The sequence below is a fragment of the Chiloscyllium plagiosum genome, unplaced genomic scaffold (assembly GCF_037043375.1).
Source record: "Chiloscyllium plagiosum isolate Xiang-an unplaced genomic scaffold, Cpla_swu_hap1 HiC_scaffold_3, whole genome shotgun sequence".
NCBI classification, from domain to species: domain Eukaryota; kingdom Metazoa; phylum Chordata; class Chondrichthyes; order Orectolobiformes; family Hemiscylliidae; genus Chiloscyllium; species Chiloscyllium plagiosum.
This window is the reverse complement of record NW_028270141.1, coordinates 94077475-94098906: the sequence shown is the minus strand read 5'-3', so window position 1 is coordinate 94098906 and position 21432 is coordinate 94077475. Positions and strand designations below refer to the sequence as shown.

The following is a 21432-nucleotide window of genomic DNA, read 5'->3' as shown; positions in this document are numbered from 1 at the left end:
TTTACATTTACGGAGGGAGCAGAAAGACAGACTTAAAACAAAACAGCATGTCTTGTGATTGAATAAAACATGCTTAATAAACAAATCATCTGTTCTGCACGCAGTAATACAGCGTCTGTAAATGCTGAGCGACAGGTACAAATAATGTACATTTATTTTTTTGGGGGGGAGGGGAGGGGAGGGGTGATAATATGCGTTGTGTTTGTAGTGCACCCCAAAGGCCCCTATAGCTTGGCAGCTTTACGGAGAAGGGTGTATGTGAGCTGAAGTTCCAGCGTTGGTGGAGCTGACAGACAGGGTACTGTCTGTGACTGGAGTTTGCAACTCCGCCTTCCAGTTCCAGAACGTTGGTCACAATGGCCAAGTATCAAAGAGCGAGGCCGACGTTCCACAGATAGAATGTCCTCATTATCTCAACGTTCCAAAAGCGGCACTTCCGCACCCGTGTCCACCAAATTGACCTACCATCCGCTGCAATCCATACACCAAATTAAAAAAAAATCACCACCACCTTTTGTAAATATGTTCCTCCCCCCCAAGGAATCTCGTTGATGTGCGACAACTAATCAAAGTAAAAATCGTCAGTTTTTAATGTCCTTTACAAATGGTCCCAGTTTATACTGCCGCGTTTGCGATGATGCGACGAGTTTTGGCTTTCACATCAATTCAAACGTGGTAGAAAATGACCGACTGTTGTGGGATGAAAGTCCAAGTTTCATTTCAACAAATGATCGTCACAAGCATAGTTACGATGCAATTCAGGTGGTTTAAAAAAGCTTTTTCTTATTTCTCCTGCTCTCCGTTTATTAAGCGCGTTTGCGTTCTAGGTACAAGGTGGGGAATGCTGTCAATCTAGAAAATAGACTATATATCATAAGTGAATACATGGTGTGGGCCAGTCGTGGCTTAATAGCACGCTCAACTCTTGAATCGCAAAGTTATATGTTCAGGTTCCCACATCAGGATTTAAGCACGATAAAGACTCACATTCCTGTACTACTTGTTGCAGACTGAGATTATTACCCTTTTAGGAGATGGTGTCTTTCAGATCAGGTATAAGACAAGTCTCAACTTCCAGCTTTGGTGGATGCAAAAAAATCCTAAAGCATCATTGTGAAGACTAGAAGGGGACTTATCCCAGGTATTCTTATCCCTGAAAGAAATACCAAAAATAAAAGATAATTTAGTCGTTACCACGTTACTGTTTCTGGGAGCTTGCTGTGTGTATAATGATTATTGTGTTTCTTGCATTCAACAGTAAGTACACTTCAACAAAGTACTGTACTTCATTGGTGGTGAAGTGCTTTGAGACCTCTTATGGTCATTAAAAAATGTTACATAAATGTGAGGTTTTGTTTAACTTTCAAATTCAGGATGGTTTGGAGAAGTAGCTTCATGTTTTAGAGTACCTGGTGTTTGTGGGTTTATTTGACGGCTGGCAAATTTTGTATTACCTGTTTTTCAGTTTTTATAACTTAAAGTGTTGTTTCCTCTCAATTTGAATTATTGGGTGGCTGATCCATTCAATGTTAGTCTCCCTTCAGAGGAGGTGTTTGAGATGTGTCCTTCTGAATATTTGGTGGGTTCCAATTTATTGTACACCAAATGTCCTGTTTTATTTCAGTGTGTTTTTCATCATAACAATATATTTATTTATCTAGTGACCTTAAAATAAAATATCCCAGTATGCTTCAGTGTAATATGATAAACAACCTATGACACCACACCAGGAAATTAGCTTAATCAGAACATTAGGCTTTAAACAGTTTAGTAAAGGAGGAAATTGAGGAAGCAGAGAGATTTGGGGTGGGGGTGAAATCCAAAGGACCAGATAATTAGTTCGCACATTCTCCCCGTGTCTGCATGGGTTTCCTCCGGGTGCTCCGGTTTCCTCCCACAGTCCAAAAATGTGCAGGCTAGGTGAATTGGCCATGCTAAATTGCCCATAGTGTTAGATGTAGGGGAATGGGTCTGGGTAGGCTTGTTGGGCCGAAGGGCTTGTTTTCCCACTGTAAGTAATGTAATCTAATCTAAAATTGAAGGAATTGCCCTCACTGTGAACTGATTAAATCTGGTGATGCTCAAGTGGTAAAATTAGATGAGCACAGATAGTTTGGAGGGTTGTGGGGTTATAGGAGATAACAGAAATAGGAAAGCGTAAGATGGATACATATGGAAACAAGGATGAGATTTTTAAAACCTATATGTTGCTTGACTGGGAATCTGTACTAGTCAGTGGACAGAGAGGTGATAGGCGAAGAGATGATAGGTGTTGAAATGATGATACAGGCTGCAGAGTTTTGAATGACCTCAAGTCTGTGGAAGATAAGAATATAGGAGTGCAGCCAGGAGAACATTGGAATTGTTGAGGGAGCAGTAACAAAGGCATGAATGAGGGTTTTTGCAGCAGTAGGTAAGCTAACTTGAGATAATGTTACCGAAGTAGAGATGGGTTTTTGCCGAAACATCGATTTTCCTGCTCCTCAGATGCTGCCTGACCTGCTGTACTTTTCCAGCACCACTCTAATCGCCAGCATCTGGAGTACCCACTTCTGCCTATGCAACAAATATTCTGCCCTCCTCACCCCTGAGGCCTACAGAATTGCATGTTTTCAATGGTATGGTAATTTTAAAATCTAAATATATATAATTCCGAACTGACGTTGTGGAACAATGGTATCATTACAACACAGAGGAAGGCCATTTGGCTTGTGACTATAGCAACTCTCTGGAAGGCAGTTCCCCCACCCTTTCTCTCTTGCCTTGCGTCTTCAGGTGCTTACACAGTTCCATTTTGAAAGCACAGATTGAGTCAGCTTCCACCATGTTCCCAGGTAGTACATTCCAAATCCTAATCACTCACTGCCTGAAACATCTTTCCCCATGTCACTGTTGGCTCTTATGTCATTCACCTGAAATTGGTGCTTTCTGTTTGTCAATCCTTCAACAAATGGGAAGTTTCTGTCTGTCTATCCTGTCTAGACTATTCATAATTTTACCAAATTTACTCTGAATTGTCTCCTCTTTGAGGACAACAATTCTAACTTTCTGATTTATTTGTGTAACAGGAGTTTCTTGTTCCTGGAAGCATTATTGGAAATCATTTCTGCAGCTTCTCTAAAACTTTCACATTCCTTCCTAAAGTGTAGTGTCCAGAATTAGAGAAAATGCTGCAGTTAAGGCCAAATTCAAGTCTTATAATGGTTCATGGTAGTGTCCTTGGACTTTGTGTATGTTGTATTGAATTTTTAAAAATGTTATCTTGGGATGTGGGCAATACCAGCCAGGCATTGGTGTAATCTCCAAATTACTAGAATATCAAATGCCAATCACAGAGTGCTGGTAAAGTCACATATAAGCAAACTAGGTGCAGGCATCAGGCTTTCTTCTGTTAAAGAATTATTGAAATTATTTTCCTCGTGTCAGACGAAAAATGACCAGATATACTGTAATTAAATTCATCGCTTGTTATTGTGTTTTTTTTTAACTTGATTGCAGTTGCTGAATTAATACCATTACTGCAAGGCTACAGGATATCTATAATAAGTATTGTTAAAGTGCATTTTAGTACACTTAAAATATACTGTTGCTATTTGATTTTAAAAAAACTACCTTTGCAAACAGGTAATTAGATTAGATTAGATTACTTACAGTGTGGAAACAGGCCCTTTGGCCCAACAAGTCCACACCGACCCGCCGAAGCGCAACCCACCCATACCCTTACGTTTACCCCTTACCTAACACTACGGGCAATTTAGCATGGCCAATTCACCAGACCTGCACATCTTTGGACTGTGGGAGGAAACCGGAGCACCCGGAGGAAACCCACGCAGACACGGGGAGAACGTGCAAACTCCACACAGTTAGTCGCTTGAGGCGGGAATTGAACCCGGGTCTCTGGCGCTGTGAGGCAGCAGTGCTAACCACTGTGCCACCGTGCTGCCCGTAATGTTAGTCAGATTAGAATTGGGGTTCCCTTGTACAAGCACTTATGAAGCAACAGGTGTTAAGGCAAGAAATAATTGCTGAAACATGGTTCTTCAATAATTGTAAAAGGCATACTTGGGTATATTATTATTTTAGATTTGTTTGCATTATATTAAAATATTTACTATGGCAAAATCAGATCAGAGACTCTCCTTTATTTTGTTTTTTTTGGACATTGGAGGATTATGATTCCAAAGAAACATACTCTTCTTTTGATTTATTATTATTACATTTTGTGAAGGATTAAGAAGGGATAGTGAGGCTGGAGTGTTCTGTGTCTCCCCGGTGTTATGTTTCACTTGGAAGGATAAAACAAAATGCAGTTTCTGACATGATGTGCAAAGGGGAATTTTAAGCATATATATCAATTCAAGAGATAATCCTTGATGAGTATTGGAATTCTGATTATATCACTTTCTGCAGATCAGTGGGAATTTTAAGCATATATATCAATTCAAGAGATAATCCTTGATGAGTATTGGAATTCTGATTATATCACTTTCTGCAGATCAGTGGGAATTCCTATGGTTCAAAGCAATATTCTTCCATTTAAAAGTTCCATCTTTAGCAATGATGAAATGTCATCCATAGTGAATGCGACAGTGTTGATTTTGTTTTACTCATTGGGATACGCTGGTTAGACCATCATTTATTGACCATTGCTAATTGGGCCTGAGAAGCTGGTGGTGAGCTGCTGCTCAGTGGAGTGTTGGGTATAGTCTGTCATGAAGGGAGTTCCAGAAATCTGACTGTGCAACGATGAAGGAATGGCGATATAGTTCCAAGTGCAGGATAATGTGTAGCTGGGAGTGGGGTTTGTGGATGATGGTGGTGTTTCCACAAATCCACTGCCCTTGGCCTTCTGGCTGGTAGAGGTTGCAGATTTGGAAAATGCTTTTGAAGGAGCTTCAGTGAAGGTTGTCAAAAATTTACGCCGTTATCAATCTGTCTCTAATATTTCCGAATCTCATGATTTATTGGTGAGTAAAAAAAAAATTCAAATAACTATTGCCCTCATGTTAAAGTTTTACCTTCTAATGTGGAAAACCGTTGGCAATACATCTGTTTTTTAACAAAGTAAATGAAGTAGAAAACAATATCAGTTACATTGACACTTTCGATTTGGTAACAAATGGCTTGAGTTTTTTCTCTCTGTGTAATCAGAGAAACTTACATCCTGGAAAATTGTGCAAAAGTTAACAAATTGTTCAGTGATTAATTGGCCAGTCCTGTTTGAACAATTTAAGCGATTTTATTCAAAATGGAAAATACTGAAGAAACTCAGCAAGTCTGACAGCATCTGTGTAGAGAAAGCAGAATTAATGTTTCAAGTCTGTTTCTCAGAATCTGTTCTAAAGAATGAAGAAAGGTGACCGGACTCAAAACGTAAACTGCTTTCTCTCCACAGATGCAGCCAAACCTGCTGAGCTTTTCCACAATTTCTGTGTTTGTTTCAGATCTTCAACATCCAGTTCTTTGTTTTACTCAGGAAATTTTTATTGGTTGTTCTTGAATTTATTGCAGTTCACAGAAATCTTTTATGAAATTCAGTGGCTTCCGGAGATTGGTCTAAATATAGTGTGTATATTTATATACCAACATGTGTCTGGAGCTTTTGAATTGCATTTAGTTACAGTTAGCATTTATAATAGTTTATGTGACCCTCATGTTGCATTGCAAGGATTAAGCAATTACTAAAACAGATGTTCAGAATCTTCTGGACTCCAGGAGAAGGAAAAACAAGTATTGTCACTGTACAGTGTTTTACAGCTACTGATTTTGTTGTTGTTGCTGATTATGATATATTTATGGAAATAATGCTGCTGTTACCTCCTAACTCTGTACTGCAGCTCAAAGACAGGGACCAGCTCTTAAGGCACGTAAAAATGTCAGGGATAAAACATACTTTTTCAGTTTTCAGTCACAGGATACAGGCACTGCAAAGGAGGCCATTATTTTTGCCCATCTCTAATTGCCTTGGAAAATGTAGCAGTGAACTACCTTCTTGAACTGCTGGTGAATTACTCACTGCAGAATTCCAACCTTCTGAACAGTCTTTTAGCCACTATATTTATGTGACTATTCCAGTTCAGTTTCTGGTCAGTAATAAGCCCAGGAAGTTGATAATGGGAATTTCAGCAATAGTAATGCCATTGAATGCTGAAAAGCGATGGTTAGATTCTCTGTGTTTGGAAATGGTGTGGTGCATATGTTGCTTACTACATATAAGTTCAAACCTGGATGTTGTCTATAGTTTTCTACATTTGAACACATGTTGGTTCAATATATGTGAAGTGGTGATTAGTGCTGAACATCATCAGTGCATATCCCCATTTCTGGTCTTATGGAGAAGGGAAAGTAATTAATGAAGCAGTCAAAGATGGTTGGGCTTAGGTCATTAACGTTAGCATCTCTGGCAGTGACATCCTACAAGTGAAGTCATTGACAATCTCAACCATTTTCCTTTGCATCTGATAAAATTTCAATCAGAGGAGAGTTTTCCCTGATTCCCATTGACTCCAGTTTTGCTAATGCTTTTTGCTCCTTATAGCCACACTCAGTCAGAGACAATCACTCTTGTCCCACCTGTGGTGCCCAATATTTTTGTCTGTGTTTAGACCCAGATGGTAATGAGGTCAGGAACTGAATGGCCTCAGAGAACCCGTACTGAATATCAGTGAACTGGTTATTGCTGAACAATTACTGATTGGTAGCATGATTGATGACCCCTCCCAATTCTTGTTGATGATGGAGAGTCTCTGGGCTGTTGTCTTGAAGGTACAAATCTGTGCATGAAGGCACTTATTTCTGTCTGTTTCTGATTATAAATGTGAATTTGGATGGAAGTTTGAACTTCACTCAGTTCAGATACTCACTTCACATAAACTCACTTCAGAAAAGTAGAATAATTTTGTGTGTACTTTGCTGATTTTAAACAAAGTGAAATGCTACTCCATGACCTCTGTTTTTCCCACTGTTGATTCTTTAAATTTCTGGGGTGTTATTTTTCCATGATAATGTTTAGAATTTAAACAGGACAGGATGCATGGTCAGTGGTTCCGGTTAAAAATGAGTTATCTTATTGCGATATTCTGAGTGTTGTATTTAGTTAAAGAATCAGTTTTGACAATTTTTATGATTATTCTTAAATAAATCACCATGGTGTCCTTTTGGTTTCATTCATACAGGTCTGTGCTGTGTTAATGGGAATGAAGAAATAAATAAAGCCAGGGGCAAAATAAAGCATCTGCCGTGTGGGAAGAACATAGACAAACCTCAATGTATCCCATGTTAACATTTTTGAGCATGTTTTACTACATTTGCCTACGTCGTAGAGCCAGATCAGGTACAAGAGGAGAAATAATGAACAGTCGGCGAGCTATTGAGTCGAGCAACCGCATCCTACCTCTCAGCGTCGAAGTGGTGCAGTATGCCAAAGAAGTGGTGGATTTTAGTTCTCAGTATGGCAGTGAAAACAGCTTGTCCTATACTATGTGGAATTTGTCTGGACTGCCAAATGTTTACCCAAGTTCCGGTGATTTCACACAGACTGCTGTGTTCCGGACCTACGGGAGGTGGTGGGAAAGCTGTCCGAGTTCACCTCCACCATTCAGAAGGACTCCCCGAAGTTTTCATAGCCAAGAATATGTTGAATTAGCGTTTGAGGAGGCTGTGTACCCAACAGCTATTGATGTACTGGAAACCTATCATCCTGGAGCCATCGTTAGGATCTTAGCTTGCTCAGCAAATCCTTATTCCCAGACTCCTCCATCAGAAATTAGGTAAAGGTAACTTCAAAAGTTGTGACTACTCGTTTAAATTATTGCTTGCTTTCGCAGTGTTTAGTATTTTCCCACAACTGTTTCTCTCTTGAGAGACTAAGAACACATACAGAATCAGCCAAGGGAACCCAGTGAAAGTAGATTCTGTCTGTGTGCTTTCACTGAATGTTTCTGTTGATGATAAGCACTTACTGTGCTGCATGACAACTTAGATAACAAATGTTATGTGTGTAGGTAATACACTTTATGTTAATATCTTCAGAATCAAATCTCCATGACCAGTTCTATTGCAGTAACTCTGTTCAAACATTCCTGTACTTTAAACCCCAGAATTCTGTCTGCTCATTCCATTGCATTGCATTCCGTTAAGAAATAATTGTCCTTTATAACAATATTAAAATAGATTGATTAGATTATAAATAATTACTTTAAAATCAAGGGGATCTTCAGCCTTCTAGTTAAACTGTGCACAAAAACAAATTTATAGTTTATCTACCTGGATTGTTTGTAATTGCCTATGATGTTTAATGTTATTATTTTGACTTGTGTGTGTTTTCAAGTACAAAGTCTGAGAACAGTATTATGATAGCTACTGCAATCACAACAGTAAATTGAAACATTTCAGTTACAAATAACATTGATGAAAGCCAGTCTGTGCATTATTTTTAAGACTATTTACACAATATAACTTATTACAATAAGTAAAACTTACTGTATTAAACATAAATGAAATGTATTAAGTAATCTTGTTTGTTGCATACTTGTGTTTACAGATGTATATTTTTGTCTTGCCTTTCATTTTTGTGTGAGGCGTTTTTCCCCACACTCGTTCTGCAGCTAAAATTTAGACCCCCTAACTTTGGTTAATAGTGGATAATGGGTGAGTCCGAATATGATATTTTCCAAATCCTATCAAATTAAGGAGCCTTAGGCTTTTACAGCGTTCCACTCTGTGTTTTACCTCATGCTGTGACCAAGTGGGTATCAATTACTGGGTTAAGTTTAAAAAAAATGTTAAGAAGATTAGTGGCATGTAGCCTTGAATCAACAGTTTGAAATCCAGCAATGAATGTACTATAGGGTTTCTCTGTGAATTGGGATTTAACATAGTGACATTTTACTGGCTGTTGAAAAGCTACAGTTGTTTCTAGAACTTTCCCCTTGAGATTAAGTTTTTAATGTAGGAAGACCTAGCCGTAAGAGTACAGTAAAGAGAAGTTAAACTTCTTATGTTAACATGAATTCAGTGGGATTCACCTGAATACAATTGCTTACTTTGTAAGAAATATTTTGAAGATTTATCTATAAGCTTTTACCACATGAACCCAGTTCTCCATTATACTTGATGGTGGCAGCAAGTGAGTCTGTGAGAGGCTAAAATTCATTTCTTGTACATGGGAAATAATTCCACACCATTAGGGGTATAGGGTTTATGGAAATAACAGATCCAAAGTGATGTAAAGATTCTGTCCTAAAAAAAAGTTAATTAAAGAATGTTGTGCTTTAAAGGTAACTGTTCATTTATCTTCAAAAAAATTAGAAGTTGCAGGATTTGCATCTATTTAATCAAAATGAGGTAAGATGAGATTGTGAAGAGAATCAGAAATTCGGGTGGGGAGAAAAAGTGCTGTTTCGTGGGCTTCAGTGTGATGGCAACTATCTGAAAATGGCTGATACAAAGGAACAATGTCGTAGATATTGAAAATCTGAAATAAAAAAGAAAATGCACAGCAAATCAGGTCACTTCAGTGGAGAGACAAACAGATTTAATATTTCAAGTCACTTCATCTCACTGAAAGGCTACAGAATTGAAACGTTTCCTCTCTCTCTCCACAGATGCTGGCTGACCTGCTGGGTATATCCAGCATTTTTATCTTTATTCCTATAGAGAGCTTTGTGGATTATAAATACACAGAAGGAATGTCAACAAACACTTAGGCCCATCAGTGCACCTCAGTATGTGTGTAAATTGGTGCCAGTGATATAATCTCAATGATCACGAAGAGTTGTCACCCCATCTGTTGAAACAAAATTGTATTAATACATAATTTATTATTATTTAACTTTAACACGCTGCCACTGACACCAGTGTGTACTATCTGCAAGATGCACTGCAGAGATTCACTGAAGATCCTTATACTGTACCTTCAATGCCCCCAACCACTACCATCCAGAAGGACAAGGGAACAACACAAGTTCCCCTCTAAGCCACTTGCCATCCAGACTTGGAAATATATCATATTCCTTCACTGACGGTGTTAATATCCTGGAATTCCCTCCCTGATGGTATTGTGGGTCGATATACAGTGTATGGAGTGCAGTGATTCAAGAAGGCAGCTCGCTTATACTTTACAAGGGCAACAAGGGACAGGTAATAAATGCTGGCCCAGCTAGCAGTGCCCATGTCCCAGAAGTGACGAGAAGAAAAAAAAGTCTACTTACTAACGATAATGAGGGAAAGATTATGTCCCTGCTCCCAATGTTCTTGGTGTCGGTCACAAATAAAAAAGTTTGGATGAATCATTCTTAGAGTATATCCTGTAAACATTCCATAACAATTGGGAGCTATACAGATGAGAACGTTTGCAGACTTTAGCAGCACACTGTACTGAATTACCTGATCTTAACAAGCCAAAGGGTGATTCATTTAGCCTTTGTAGCCTAGCTTAGGGAGGGGAAAACAAAATAATCAGAATTTGTGCCCTGACATTCAACCATCCATAACGAATACGGTGAAGGACATTGGATCAGGATAGGATCAGGCCTGATTTTGATACCTTTGGACTGTTTTAAGCAGTATGGTATCAGTTAGATGATCTGCTTGTCAGTAGGTTTTAATAACTTTCCTACCCCATGTTATGATTTTTGTTTGATCTGAATATTTTCTGTATGTGTACCGATTCTGCCTACGCCTCACCTTTTTTTAATCTGCAGTAACCTTGAACATTATTACATTTCAACCTTGCTGAAATATTTGGTAAAATATGTTTAATCGATCTGTGCTTTTCTTATTACACTTTTCCTTTCTGCTTTTTGTTGTATGTGTACATGCCCTCATGTTGACCAAAGAGTAAAATAGAAATATTCCCCTTGCTTTGTACCAAGTATTTGCCTTATGCATAAAAACAAATAGATGCAGTCAGTTAAAATTTCCATCGTACCCGTCCAGTCCGAAAGATCATATGATACATTTTGTAAAGCTATCCTTGTCACAGATGATGGTCCATAATAGTAATCAGTGTTGTGGACAATGGGACTAAACTATTTTCATTGGATTCATTGCAGCTACTTGAGAGATTAGGATTCTACAATTTGATTGTGTGATACTATTTTTAAAAAATGTATAATAATTCCATCTAGACCTCTAGCCTTTGCTAATTTGACAAAAAGGAAAGAAGGATACTGGAATAGATTAGGGGATGACTGAAAATGTATTACTAGTTGTTTCTATCAAACTTTAAAGAAATCTCAACTAGTTCTTCAGAGAGACATCATCTGCACTCATCTAGACAACCTATTAAAGAGCATGAGTGTTGCAGATCACAGATGATACACTGCACTTACGCTGTTGGGTCCTCACTGTAGAAATGTTTAATGTTTTTGCATGAAATTAATTTGTTTCTTATCAATTCCTTTTAGTTTAAATGCTTTATATAAAATAGTCAAGGCAGGACTCTCAAATGTGTTTCTGCAACGTAATTTCAGATGGAACGTGCACATTGCTCCAAGGTATAGTTCATCAAAGTAAACATGTGCTACACAAAAATAGACTTCAGTTCAACTCATCCCAAATTAATCTAATCCCCTTTGTCAGCATTTGGCCTATATCCCTCTAAACCCTTCCTATTCACATCCAGATGCCTTTTACATATTGTAATTGTACCAGCCTCCATCAATCCCTCTGGCAGCTCATTCCACACACATGCCATCCTCTGCATGAAAAAGTTGCCCTTTAGGTCCCTTTTTAAGTCTTGCCCCTCTCATCTTAAACCTACTCCCTCTTGTTGTGGACTTCCCTACCTCAGGGAAAAGACCTTGGCTATTCACACTATCCATGCCTCTCATGATTTTATAAACCTTTATCAGGTCACCCCTCGCATCTGACGCTACAGGGAAAATGGCCCCAGCCTTTTCAGCCTCTCCCTCTCGCTCAAATTTCCAACCCTGGTGCCATTCTTATAAATTCTTTCTGAACCCTTTCAAGTTTCACAACATTTTTGCTACAGCAGGGAGACCAAGTTATCCATTTGAGAGTTTCCTTTTGGGCTAACCTCATGCACAGTGGTCTTCAAGTGTGCCTGTCATTTGATGACTCACTTTTCTCTCCAGCCGTCCATATCTTACCCTTATTTGACAACAAGTTTGTGAAAAGAGTCATCAGCCTTCAGCATTTTAATTGAAGTAGCGAGCTCCTTGCACGAGAGCTTCTAGGCTAATGGACGTAAACTTGGTGGAGCCAGGTTTCATTTACTTATAGATACAATTTCTATATTTGTCATGTATATAAGATATGCTGAAAAAACATTATTGTTGATAGGCTAAGTGAATGGGCAAGAACAGAGAGAATATAATGTAAATGAGTGTGAGGTTATCCATTTAGAAAGGAATAGAAAATAGAAAGGCAGGCTTATTCTTAAATGTTGAGAGATTGGGAAGCATTGGTGTCCAAAAGATCCCAGTGGGGCCTTGTTTGTGAGTATGGAATGCTAGCATGTCACTGCAAATCGGACTGCATTAATTTAAGACATCTGGTCAGCATGGATGAGTTGGACTGAAGGGTCTACTTTCATGCTGTCTATTTCTAGAACTCTATAATTCTAACTTTGAACTATCCCTAGCAGTTATGTGCAAGTTCCATCTGAAATTACATTGCTGAAATACACTTGAAATTCCTGCCTTGACTATTTTATATGAAGCATTTAAACTGAAAGGCTTTGATAAGAAACAAATGCATTGATATGAAAACATTAAACATTTGTCACTGCAGAAAGCAATTAAGAAGACAAATGGTCTGTTGCCATTTGTTGCAAAGAAATCTGAGGACAGAAATGAACTTGCCTTGCTGTAGTTGTTTAGAGTCTTGGTGAGACTGCATCTCAAACTTTTTGTACAATTTTGGTTTCCTTATCTAAGGAAGGATGTACTTGCCATAGAAAATGTGCAGCAGATGTTCACCAGGATAATCCCCGTGATGATGTATGAGGGGAGATTCAGGAAACTGGGCCTGTATTTTCAGTGCTTTGGAGGATTAGTGGTAATCTCATTGAAACTTGCAAAACCGTTACAAGACATAAATGATGTATATCGGATCTTTCCTCTGGCTGGTGAGTTTAGAATCAGGCAACACGGTCTCGAATAAGGGCCATCCATTTAAGACTCAGTTGGACAGGAATTTCTTCTTTTTCAGATTAGATTACATTACAGTGTGGAAACAGGCCCTTCGGCCCAACAAGTCCACACCGATTCGCCGAAGTGCAACCCACCCATACCCCTACATTTACCCCTTACCTAACACTACGGGCAATTTAGCATGGCCAATTCACCTGACCTGCACATCTTTGGACTGTGGGAGGAAACCGGAACACCCGGAGGAAACCCACGCAGACACGGGGAGAACGTGCAAACTCCACACAGTTAGTCGCCTGAGGCGGGAATTGAACCCAGGTCTCCGGCGCTGTGAGGCAGCAGTGCTAACCACTGTGCCACCGTGCCACCCACACTCTCAGAGAGTGGTGAATCTTTGGAATACTCTGCCCCAGAGAGCTGTTGAAGCTTAATTATTCAACATGTTCAAGACAGAAAAAGATTAAAGGATGCTAAAGATTGTTGGGAAAATGGCATGGAATTGAATGATCTTCCATAATTTCCTATACTTCTCCTTTGGCTGATAATGAAAGCACAAAATTGTTAGGACTAGGTTTTTGGTTCAGCACTTTGGATTTTTCATGAGATTCTTCAACTAAATATGTCTCTGCCTCCCTGCTCATCTTCCCTTTTCCAGACAGATAAAACAGAATCAACTCAAACACAGAGGTAATGTCCTTAAACTTAATTACTTAAAGCAGCCTTCTCTCTTTATTGCTGAATGACAATACCTTTTGCCACGGATTTGTGGTATTGACCTACTAGCTTACTATTGTGATGCCTTGAATTAAAACAATAACTACAAAGGAAGTTATTGGAGTAAGCTCACTACAAAAGATTCAGTTTGTTCAGATGCATCATCATACCATTTGTTACTGTGGTAGCAAATTGTGCTGATGAACATAAAGGATCACACAAAATATATGTAATTATAATTTTTTCATAGCATATCGATAATATGCTAAATCAATCAAACACTAATCATTTACCCTTTTCTCATGTGTGCTATTAAAAAGATAGAAACGCTTACCTTTACTTTTTACTGAATGTGGTAAGAAGGAGAAGTAAAAAAGTAACAAATAAAAAAATGGAAATTAAAGAGAGGACATGAAAATATATTACGAAGCCAGATAAAGAAAAATCCAAAGATGTTTTACCAGTATATAAAAAGCAAAAGAAAAAAAGAGGAACCTAACAGAGATGAATAAAGGAATGTGAAGATGCAGAGGATATAGGAAGAAGTTTAAATGAATTCTTTTGTCTCCATATTCACAATGGAAAGGGATGATGCGGATACTGTACTCTGAGAGGAGCAGTGTAAAATATTGGACAAAGTAATCAGAGGAAGTATTAGAAGAGTTGGAATCCTTGAAAGTGGTTAAGTTACCAGGGCTAGATGGATTATTCCCAAGAATGTTGAAGGAGATCAAGGAGGAAAAAAACTGATGCTCTCAGGATTATTTTTCAATCTTCACTCGACACAGGTGAGGTGTCAGAGGCCTGCAGGACTGCAAATGTGGTTCTATTATTTATAAAGGGTACAAAAGAAATGCCAATTATAGGCTGGTTACCCTTACTTTGGCGGTGGGCAAATTGTTAGAATCAATCATGAGAGATTGGATAAACTGTCACCGAGAAAGGTATATGCAAGTCATGGATAGTCAGCAGAGATGCCCAACTCTTCTAACAAGGACTGGATCTGCACCTTAAGTGCTGTAAGCTGCAGGACGAGAGGCCGGGTGCAGGAAAATGGGATTAGAAATGGCATCTGGGTGTCTTTGGATCAGCTTGGTCAAGAAGGGCTGAATGGATCCCTTCTGTGCTGTATTATTTCTTTGGTTCTATGGAATGTCTGAAAAAGTATTTTCCTGTTGTTACTGCTTTAGAAAGAAGGTGGCAATCAATTTGAGCACTTAAGCTCCAGATTTGTGGTGGCACAGTGGCTCAGAGGCTCTCAGTGCCAGGGACCCAGGTTCGATTCCAGCCTCTGATGACTGTGTGGAGTTTGCACATTCTCCCCGTGCCTGTGTTCTCCGATTTCCTTCCACAATCCAAAGATGTGCAGATTAGGTGAATTGGCTGTGTTAAATTGCCCATAGTGTTCAGGGATGAGTAGATTAAGTGTGTTAGGAGCAAATGTAGAGTAATAGGGTAGAGGAATGGGTTTGGGTGCGATACTCTTCGGAGGGTTGTGTGGACTTGTTGGGCCGAAGGGCCTGTTTCCATAACGTAGGGATTCTATGATTCTGTGATTTGTTTTTGTTCGTTAATTGATGGATAAATATTGGCCAGGCCAGCAGGGACAACATCCTTGTTCTACTTCAAATTAGTGCTACAGGATCTTTTTACATCAGAAAGACATCTCCTCCCTCCACAATGCACTAGGAGTGTCAGCCATGACCTTTGTGCTGAAGCCATAGAATGAGACTTGAAACCCAGAGCCTTACAATTCGAGGCAAGATCCAGGAATCAACAGAATAGAGTTGTAACTCTTTGTGGTTTGTTGACCCTGCTGATGAGAAGTCTATTTCTTGTTGATCAATGTTAATGAAATACACTATTGTAATAGTCCCTCATCCCAAAGTATATTTGTGTAGCATGTAGAAGGGAGTGAATCAAAGAAATATAATTTACTAACTTTTGAGTGAGTCTTTTGTACTTTCTGAGTACCTTGTTTCATATGTGATGTTAAAAGAAACAAAAATAATAATATGTGCATTTAGGGTCAAATGGGAAAACTGTTTTTTAAGAAGATCTACAAGACTATTTAGCTAAGATGCAGTGTTAATGCACTTTTATTCAAAACTACTTGTTATTTCATAAAACCAGATTTGTCCTGTCATGGCCTGTAGTATCTGAACAACACCAGTCACATAGATTGCTGAGTTAGGAAATTACATAGTGTTTGTTACACAATTTTGTAAAATTCTACATTAAAGGATCTTTTGGCACAATTTCAGTGAGTTATTTTCAAATTTCAATTTGTATAATATATCGTATGAATGAATAATTTCAGCTAATAGATTGAAGCTGATTTCATCCTGCCAAGCTTAATGTTTTATGTGCCTACAGATGGGAGACCTTATGGGCAGGTGAACCTGAGAAAGTGAATATCTTGCAGGCTCGCCAATTTACTCCGTGCATTAAACAACTTGACTTCATGACAAACTTGATTCGCCTGGAACTGAACAGTTCTTTCCTAGATTACTACACGGAGTTGGATGCTGTCCTGTTACATGGTGTTAAGGACCGGCTTCTTTCTGTTCACAAACCATCAATGCTAGATCTGGAAGAAGACGACAAGGATGACCACAGTTTAGAGTTCTTCAATGGGCAAATCACTGGAATACCCTTGCCTGAATACACCAAGAATGGTTATTTTGAAAAACTGCCTTATGAGGTAAGAGTTTCATTCAAATGCATACAGAATGTTTGGGGAACAGAATTAATGTCATACTTTGTAATGGGAATGAAGAAGTGACCTACTTCCACGTCTTTAACAATTTTTCTGTATAATGCTTTGAGCTCTGACCTTCATGAATGTTGTGGATATGTGCTGTTGTTTAGCCATCAATCTGCATCTAGGGTGGTTTAATGCACATTTTAGCTCATTTAAATGAGAATTAGCCTTCAGCGCCAAAATGGTTTCAGTTCACAGAACAAAACTGTTACTCTACTCTTATGATGTTTAACCAGTTTCATTTTGACAAGTAGAGATTTCATCATGGTAGTTTCTTCATGATTTGGAAAAAGTATTGTGTCTGCTTCTACCACCTCCTCTAGCAATGTGTTCCAGGTGCTTACCACCCTTTGTGTGAAAAACTTGCCTCGCACGTCTCTTTTAAACTTCCCCCTGGCACTTTGAACCTCTGTCCCCTGGTAATTGACTCCCCACCCTGGGAAAAAGCCTCATATTTACCAGTCTACCAACATTATTCACAATCTTATAAACTCCTATCAGATTACCCCTCAATCACCTGCAGTGAAAACAAACCCAATCTATCTAAACTTTCTTTTGACTCAGCAACATCATGATAAATCTTTTCTGTACCCTCTCTGAAGCAATCACATCTTTCTGGTAGTGTGGTGACCACATCTATGAGCAATATTCTAAGTGTGGCCTAACTAAAGTTCTAAAATGCTGCAGCATAACTTGTCTATCCTTATGGAAAGGCACAGCCGGTCAGACAACATCAGAGGAATTCCTGATGAAGAGCTTATGCTCAAAACATCAATTCTCCTGCTCCTCGGATGCTGCCTGACCTGCCTTGTTTTTCTAGCACCACACTCTCGACTCTGATCTCCAGCATTTGCAGTCCTTTTTCTCCTCCTTGTCTATCCTTCTACTCACTGCCCCTTCCAGTGAAGGTAAGCATGCCATAAGCCTTTTATACTATCCTATCTATCTGCACTGCCACCTTCAGTGATCTGTGGACCTGCACACACAGATACCTCTGCATATCAATACTCCTAAAGATTCTGCCATTGACTCTATAGTTTCCACCTGCACTAGACCTTCCAAAATGCATCACCACACATTTATCCAGATAAAACTCCATCTGTCATTTTTCTGCCCATGCCTCCAAATCATCTATACCCTACTGTATCCTATGTCAATCCGCCTCACTATCCGCAACTCCACCATCACCAAACCTAATTTGTGTAGATCACGAACAGAGGATTCCCCCTCAGAATACCACTAGTAACCAATCTGAAAAGTATCCCTCCACTGCTAACCTCTGTCCCCTATGACCAAGTCAGTTCTGTACCCATCTTGCCAGCTCGCCCCGATACCACACAAGATACCACTGTTTAAGGAGGGTGATAAGAACAAGCCAGAGAACTATAGACCAGTGAGCCTGACGTTGGTGGTTGGCAAGTTGTTGGTGGGAATCCTGAGGGACAGGAAGTACATGTATTTGGAAAGGCAAGGACTGATCAGGGATAGTCAACATGGCTTTGTGCGTGGGAAATCATGTCTCACAAACTTGATTGAGTTTTTTGAGGAAGTAACAAAGAGAATTGATGAGGGCAGAGCTGTTGATGTGATCTATATGGACTTCAGTAAGGCGTTCGACAAGGTTCCCTATGGGAGACTGATTAGCAAGGTTAGATCTCACGGAATACAGGGAGAACTAGCCATTTGGATACAGAACTGGCTCAAAGGTAGAAGACAGAGGGTGGTGGTGGAGGGTTGTTTTTCAGACTGGAGGTCTGTGACCAATTGAGTGCCACAAGGATCGGTGCTGGGTCCTCTACTTTTTGTCATTTACATAAATGATTTGGATGCGAGCATAAGAGGTACAGTTGTAAGTTTGCAGATTACACCAAAATTGGAGATGTAGTGGACAGCAAAGAGGGTTACCTCAGATTACAACAGGATCTTGACCAGATGGGCCAATGGGTTGAGAAGTGGCAGATGGAGTTTAATTCAAATAAATGCGAGATGCTGCATTTTGGGAAAGCAAATCTTAGCAGGACTTATACACTTAATGGTAAGGTCCTAGGGAGTGTTGCTGAACAAAGAGACCTTGGAGTGCAGGTTCACAGCTCCTTGAAAGTGGAGTCGCAGGTAGGTAGGATAGTGAAGAAGGCGTTTGGTATGCTTTCCTTTATTGGTCAGAGTATTGAGTACGGAGTTGGGAGGTCATGTTGCGGCTGTTCAAGACATTGGTTAGGCCACTGTTGGAATATTGCGTGTAATTCTGGTCTCCTTCCTATCAGAAAGATGTGTGAAACTTGAAAGGGTTCAGAAAAGATTTACAAGTATGTTGAAAATGTGTTGCTGGAAAAGCGCAGCAGGTCAGGCATCATCCAGGGAACAGGAGAATCGACGTTTCGGGCATAAGCCCTTCTTCAGGAATCACTTTGATTCTTCTGTTCCCTGGATGCTGCCTGACCTGCTGCGCTTTTCCAGCAACACATTTTCAGCTCTGATCTCCAGCATCTGCAGACCTCACTTTCTCCTTTACAAGTATGTTGCCAGGGTTGGAGGATTTGAGCTATAAGGAGAGGCTGAACAGGCTGGCGCTGTTTTCCCTGGAGCATCGGAGGCTGAGGGGTGACCTTATAGAGGTTTACAAAATTATGAGGGGCATGGATAGGGTAAATAGGCAATGTCTTTTCCCTGAGGTCGGGGAGTCCAGAACTAGAGGGCATAGGTTGAGGGTGAGAGGGGAAAGATATAAAAGAGACCGAAGGGGCAACTTTTTTACACAGAGGGTGGTGCGTGTATGGAATGAGCTGCCAGAGGATGTGGTGGACGCTGGTACAATTGCAACATTTAAGAGGCATTTGGATGGGTATATGAATAGGAAGGGTTTGGAGGGATTTGGGCCGGGTGCTGGAGGTGGGACTAGATTGGGTTGGGATATCTGGTTGGCATGGACAGGTTGGACATTTTACCAAAGTCCTAAAACCGTGGACTTAGCTCATAGAATAGAAGATTTTAATCTGATCCATTTGGATTTTTGATAGTGCTTTCTCAGTATTGTTCACATCCCAAAAGCAGCACTGTTTAATTGAAATAGAAGGACTTGCATTTATGTGGCACCAAAACGATTTACAGCAGTTGTCACCATTTGTAAAGGAGGAAATGTGGCATCTAATATTCGCATAGCATGCTTCCACAAGTAGCTGTGAAATATCTGACCAAAGCAATTTTAATCTGCGTATCGAACATTAGGAAATTTTCCTAAATAGTGGCATGGAATGTTTGAAGTTCACCCGAGAGGGCCACAATTTAATATCTTATTCAAAAGCCAGTACCTTCAATAGTATATTTGTACTGTGCAGAAGTACCAGCCTAGGTTAAGAATTCATGCCTCTAAGTAGAGCCTAAACCTGCAACTTTCTGATTGAGGTGTGAGACTGCGTAATGAATATTGAGGTGACCAATATATTGATATTGTGAAACTTTACCTTTGCGTCACAAAGCTAAAAATTAGTAGATTGCATTCATAGGGAAGAAGCAAGTAAAATCTAAATCTTAGGGGAAAACACTTGGTCTGAATGCTTCCAATCCCAGGCTTTGTGAATCTGCTTGCATGGACATTTCAGTCATCTAAACCCAGGGAAAATGTGTGTCATGTTATGAATATGTTTTCAAGTCTGGTTTGTACATCGTAATTCATATTGCATTTTGATAATGAAAAGAAACTGGTAAAGACTTGCATGCAAATAGAAATGGGGAATTTGGAATTAGATTAAATTGGCTATGAATAATGAGGAAAAATCAATTCACGTTGCTTTTATATGCGTCATTTGAGTCTACTCTTCAGGTGATTTCTTGACTGAAGTAAAGGGCACGTAATCAACTTTCCCAACATTAACCCATGACTGGTTGAGATGATATGCCCGATCCACAAGTGTTTGAAATAAAAACTGAAAGTGCTAGAGAATCTCGGAAGGTCTGGCTGCATCTGTAGAGAGAGAATAATAGAGATAATATTTCGGGTTCAATATGACTTTTCTTCGGAACGCAGATGGACTCAACTGTAGTGCTGCCAGATGTTTTAAGTTTCTCAGCATCTTCTGATTTTATTTCAGCTAACCAGGATTTGCAGTAGTTTGTACAAGTGTTTGACGTGGATGTGTTGAATTTCCAAAAGAGCTCTTCCACTCATCTGCAATAACCTCTGCCAATCAAAACAGAAAAATCTCATCAAAAATAGCACAAAAGATTCCCTCGGACTGTCCGAAGGGTAATTGACCTAGTATGAGGAGGGGTTATCCTTTGGCATCAAACATCCCCAGGATCCAGTTCAATTTAATTGCAGAATAAAGTTTTGACAGTCTAAATTAATCTCAATGCACAACTTAATCTGTCAGAGGCAGTAACCTGGGGTGGATTTGTGCTTCAGGCTAAAGATAGAGCTTCACAGAATTGCACCTTCAATAGTTGTAGTACAATGGAAGTTTGTTCTGGTAGTTCAAGATACCAAAAATTCATTTATAATGTGGAGGCTTTGTGGTTTCCAAAAGAGGGAAATCTTTATTTATATTTTCATTTGTAAGTTAAAAATGTGAGAAGATAAACGTTTTCTGACTAATAAAGTTCAGTTACAGTGCAGTCTCAAATTTTGGACCCCAGCATCCAAATGGGCTTCTACTGTAACTTGATGACCAAAATCAAAATACTGTCAATGCTGAAATTGTGCAACATCATACAATGTTCAGAAACTGTGAAATGAGAAACTGAGTAGATATTTCTGTGATCTTTCACCAGAACTTTGATGTACTCACTTGTTTGAACGGTTGATGTTAAACAATTTGTCAATTAAATTGAGTTAATCACGAA

At 39.4% G+C, this 21432-nt stretch overlaps 1 protein-coding gene across 2 annotated transcripts in view; it reads left to right on the top strand.

Moving 5' to 3' along the window:
* The window catches only part of fbxl4 (F-box and leucine-rich repeat protein 4), a 110804-nt gene continuing 89372 nt past the window's right edge, over positions 1 to 21432 (top strand). For both annotated transcript variants that reach the window (XM_087981537.1, XM_043685479.2), the window contains exons 1-3: positions 1 to 135; positions 7176 to 7769; positions 16206 to 16533. In XM_087981537.1, coding sequence (XP_087837663.1) covers positions 7267 to 7769; positions 16206 to 16533 — 831 coding nt within the window. In that variant the 5' untranslated portion in view covers positions 1 to 135; positions 7176 to 7266. The remainder of the gene's footprint in view (positions 136 to 7175; positions 7770 to 16205; positions 16534 to 21432) is intronic.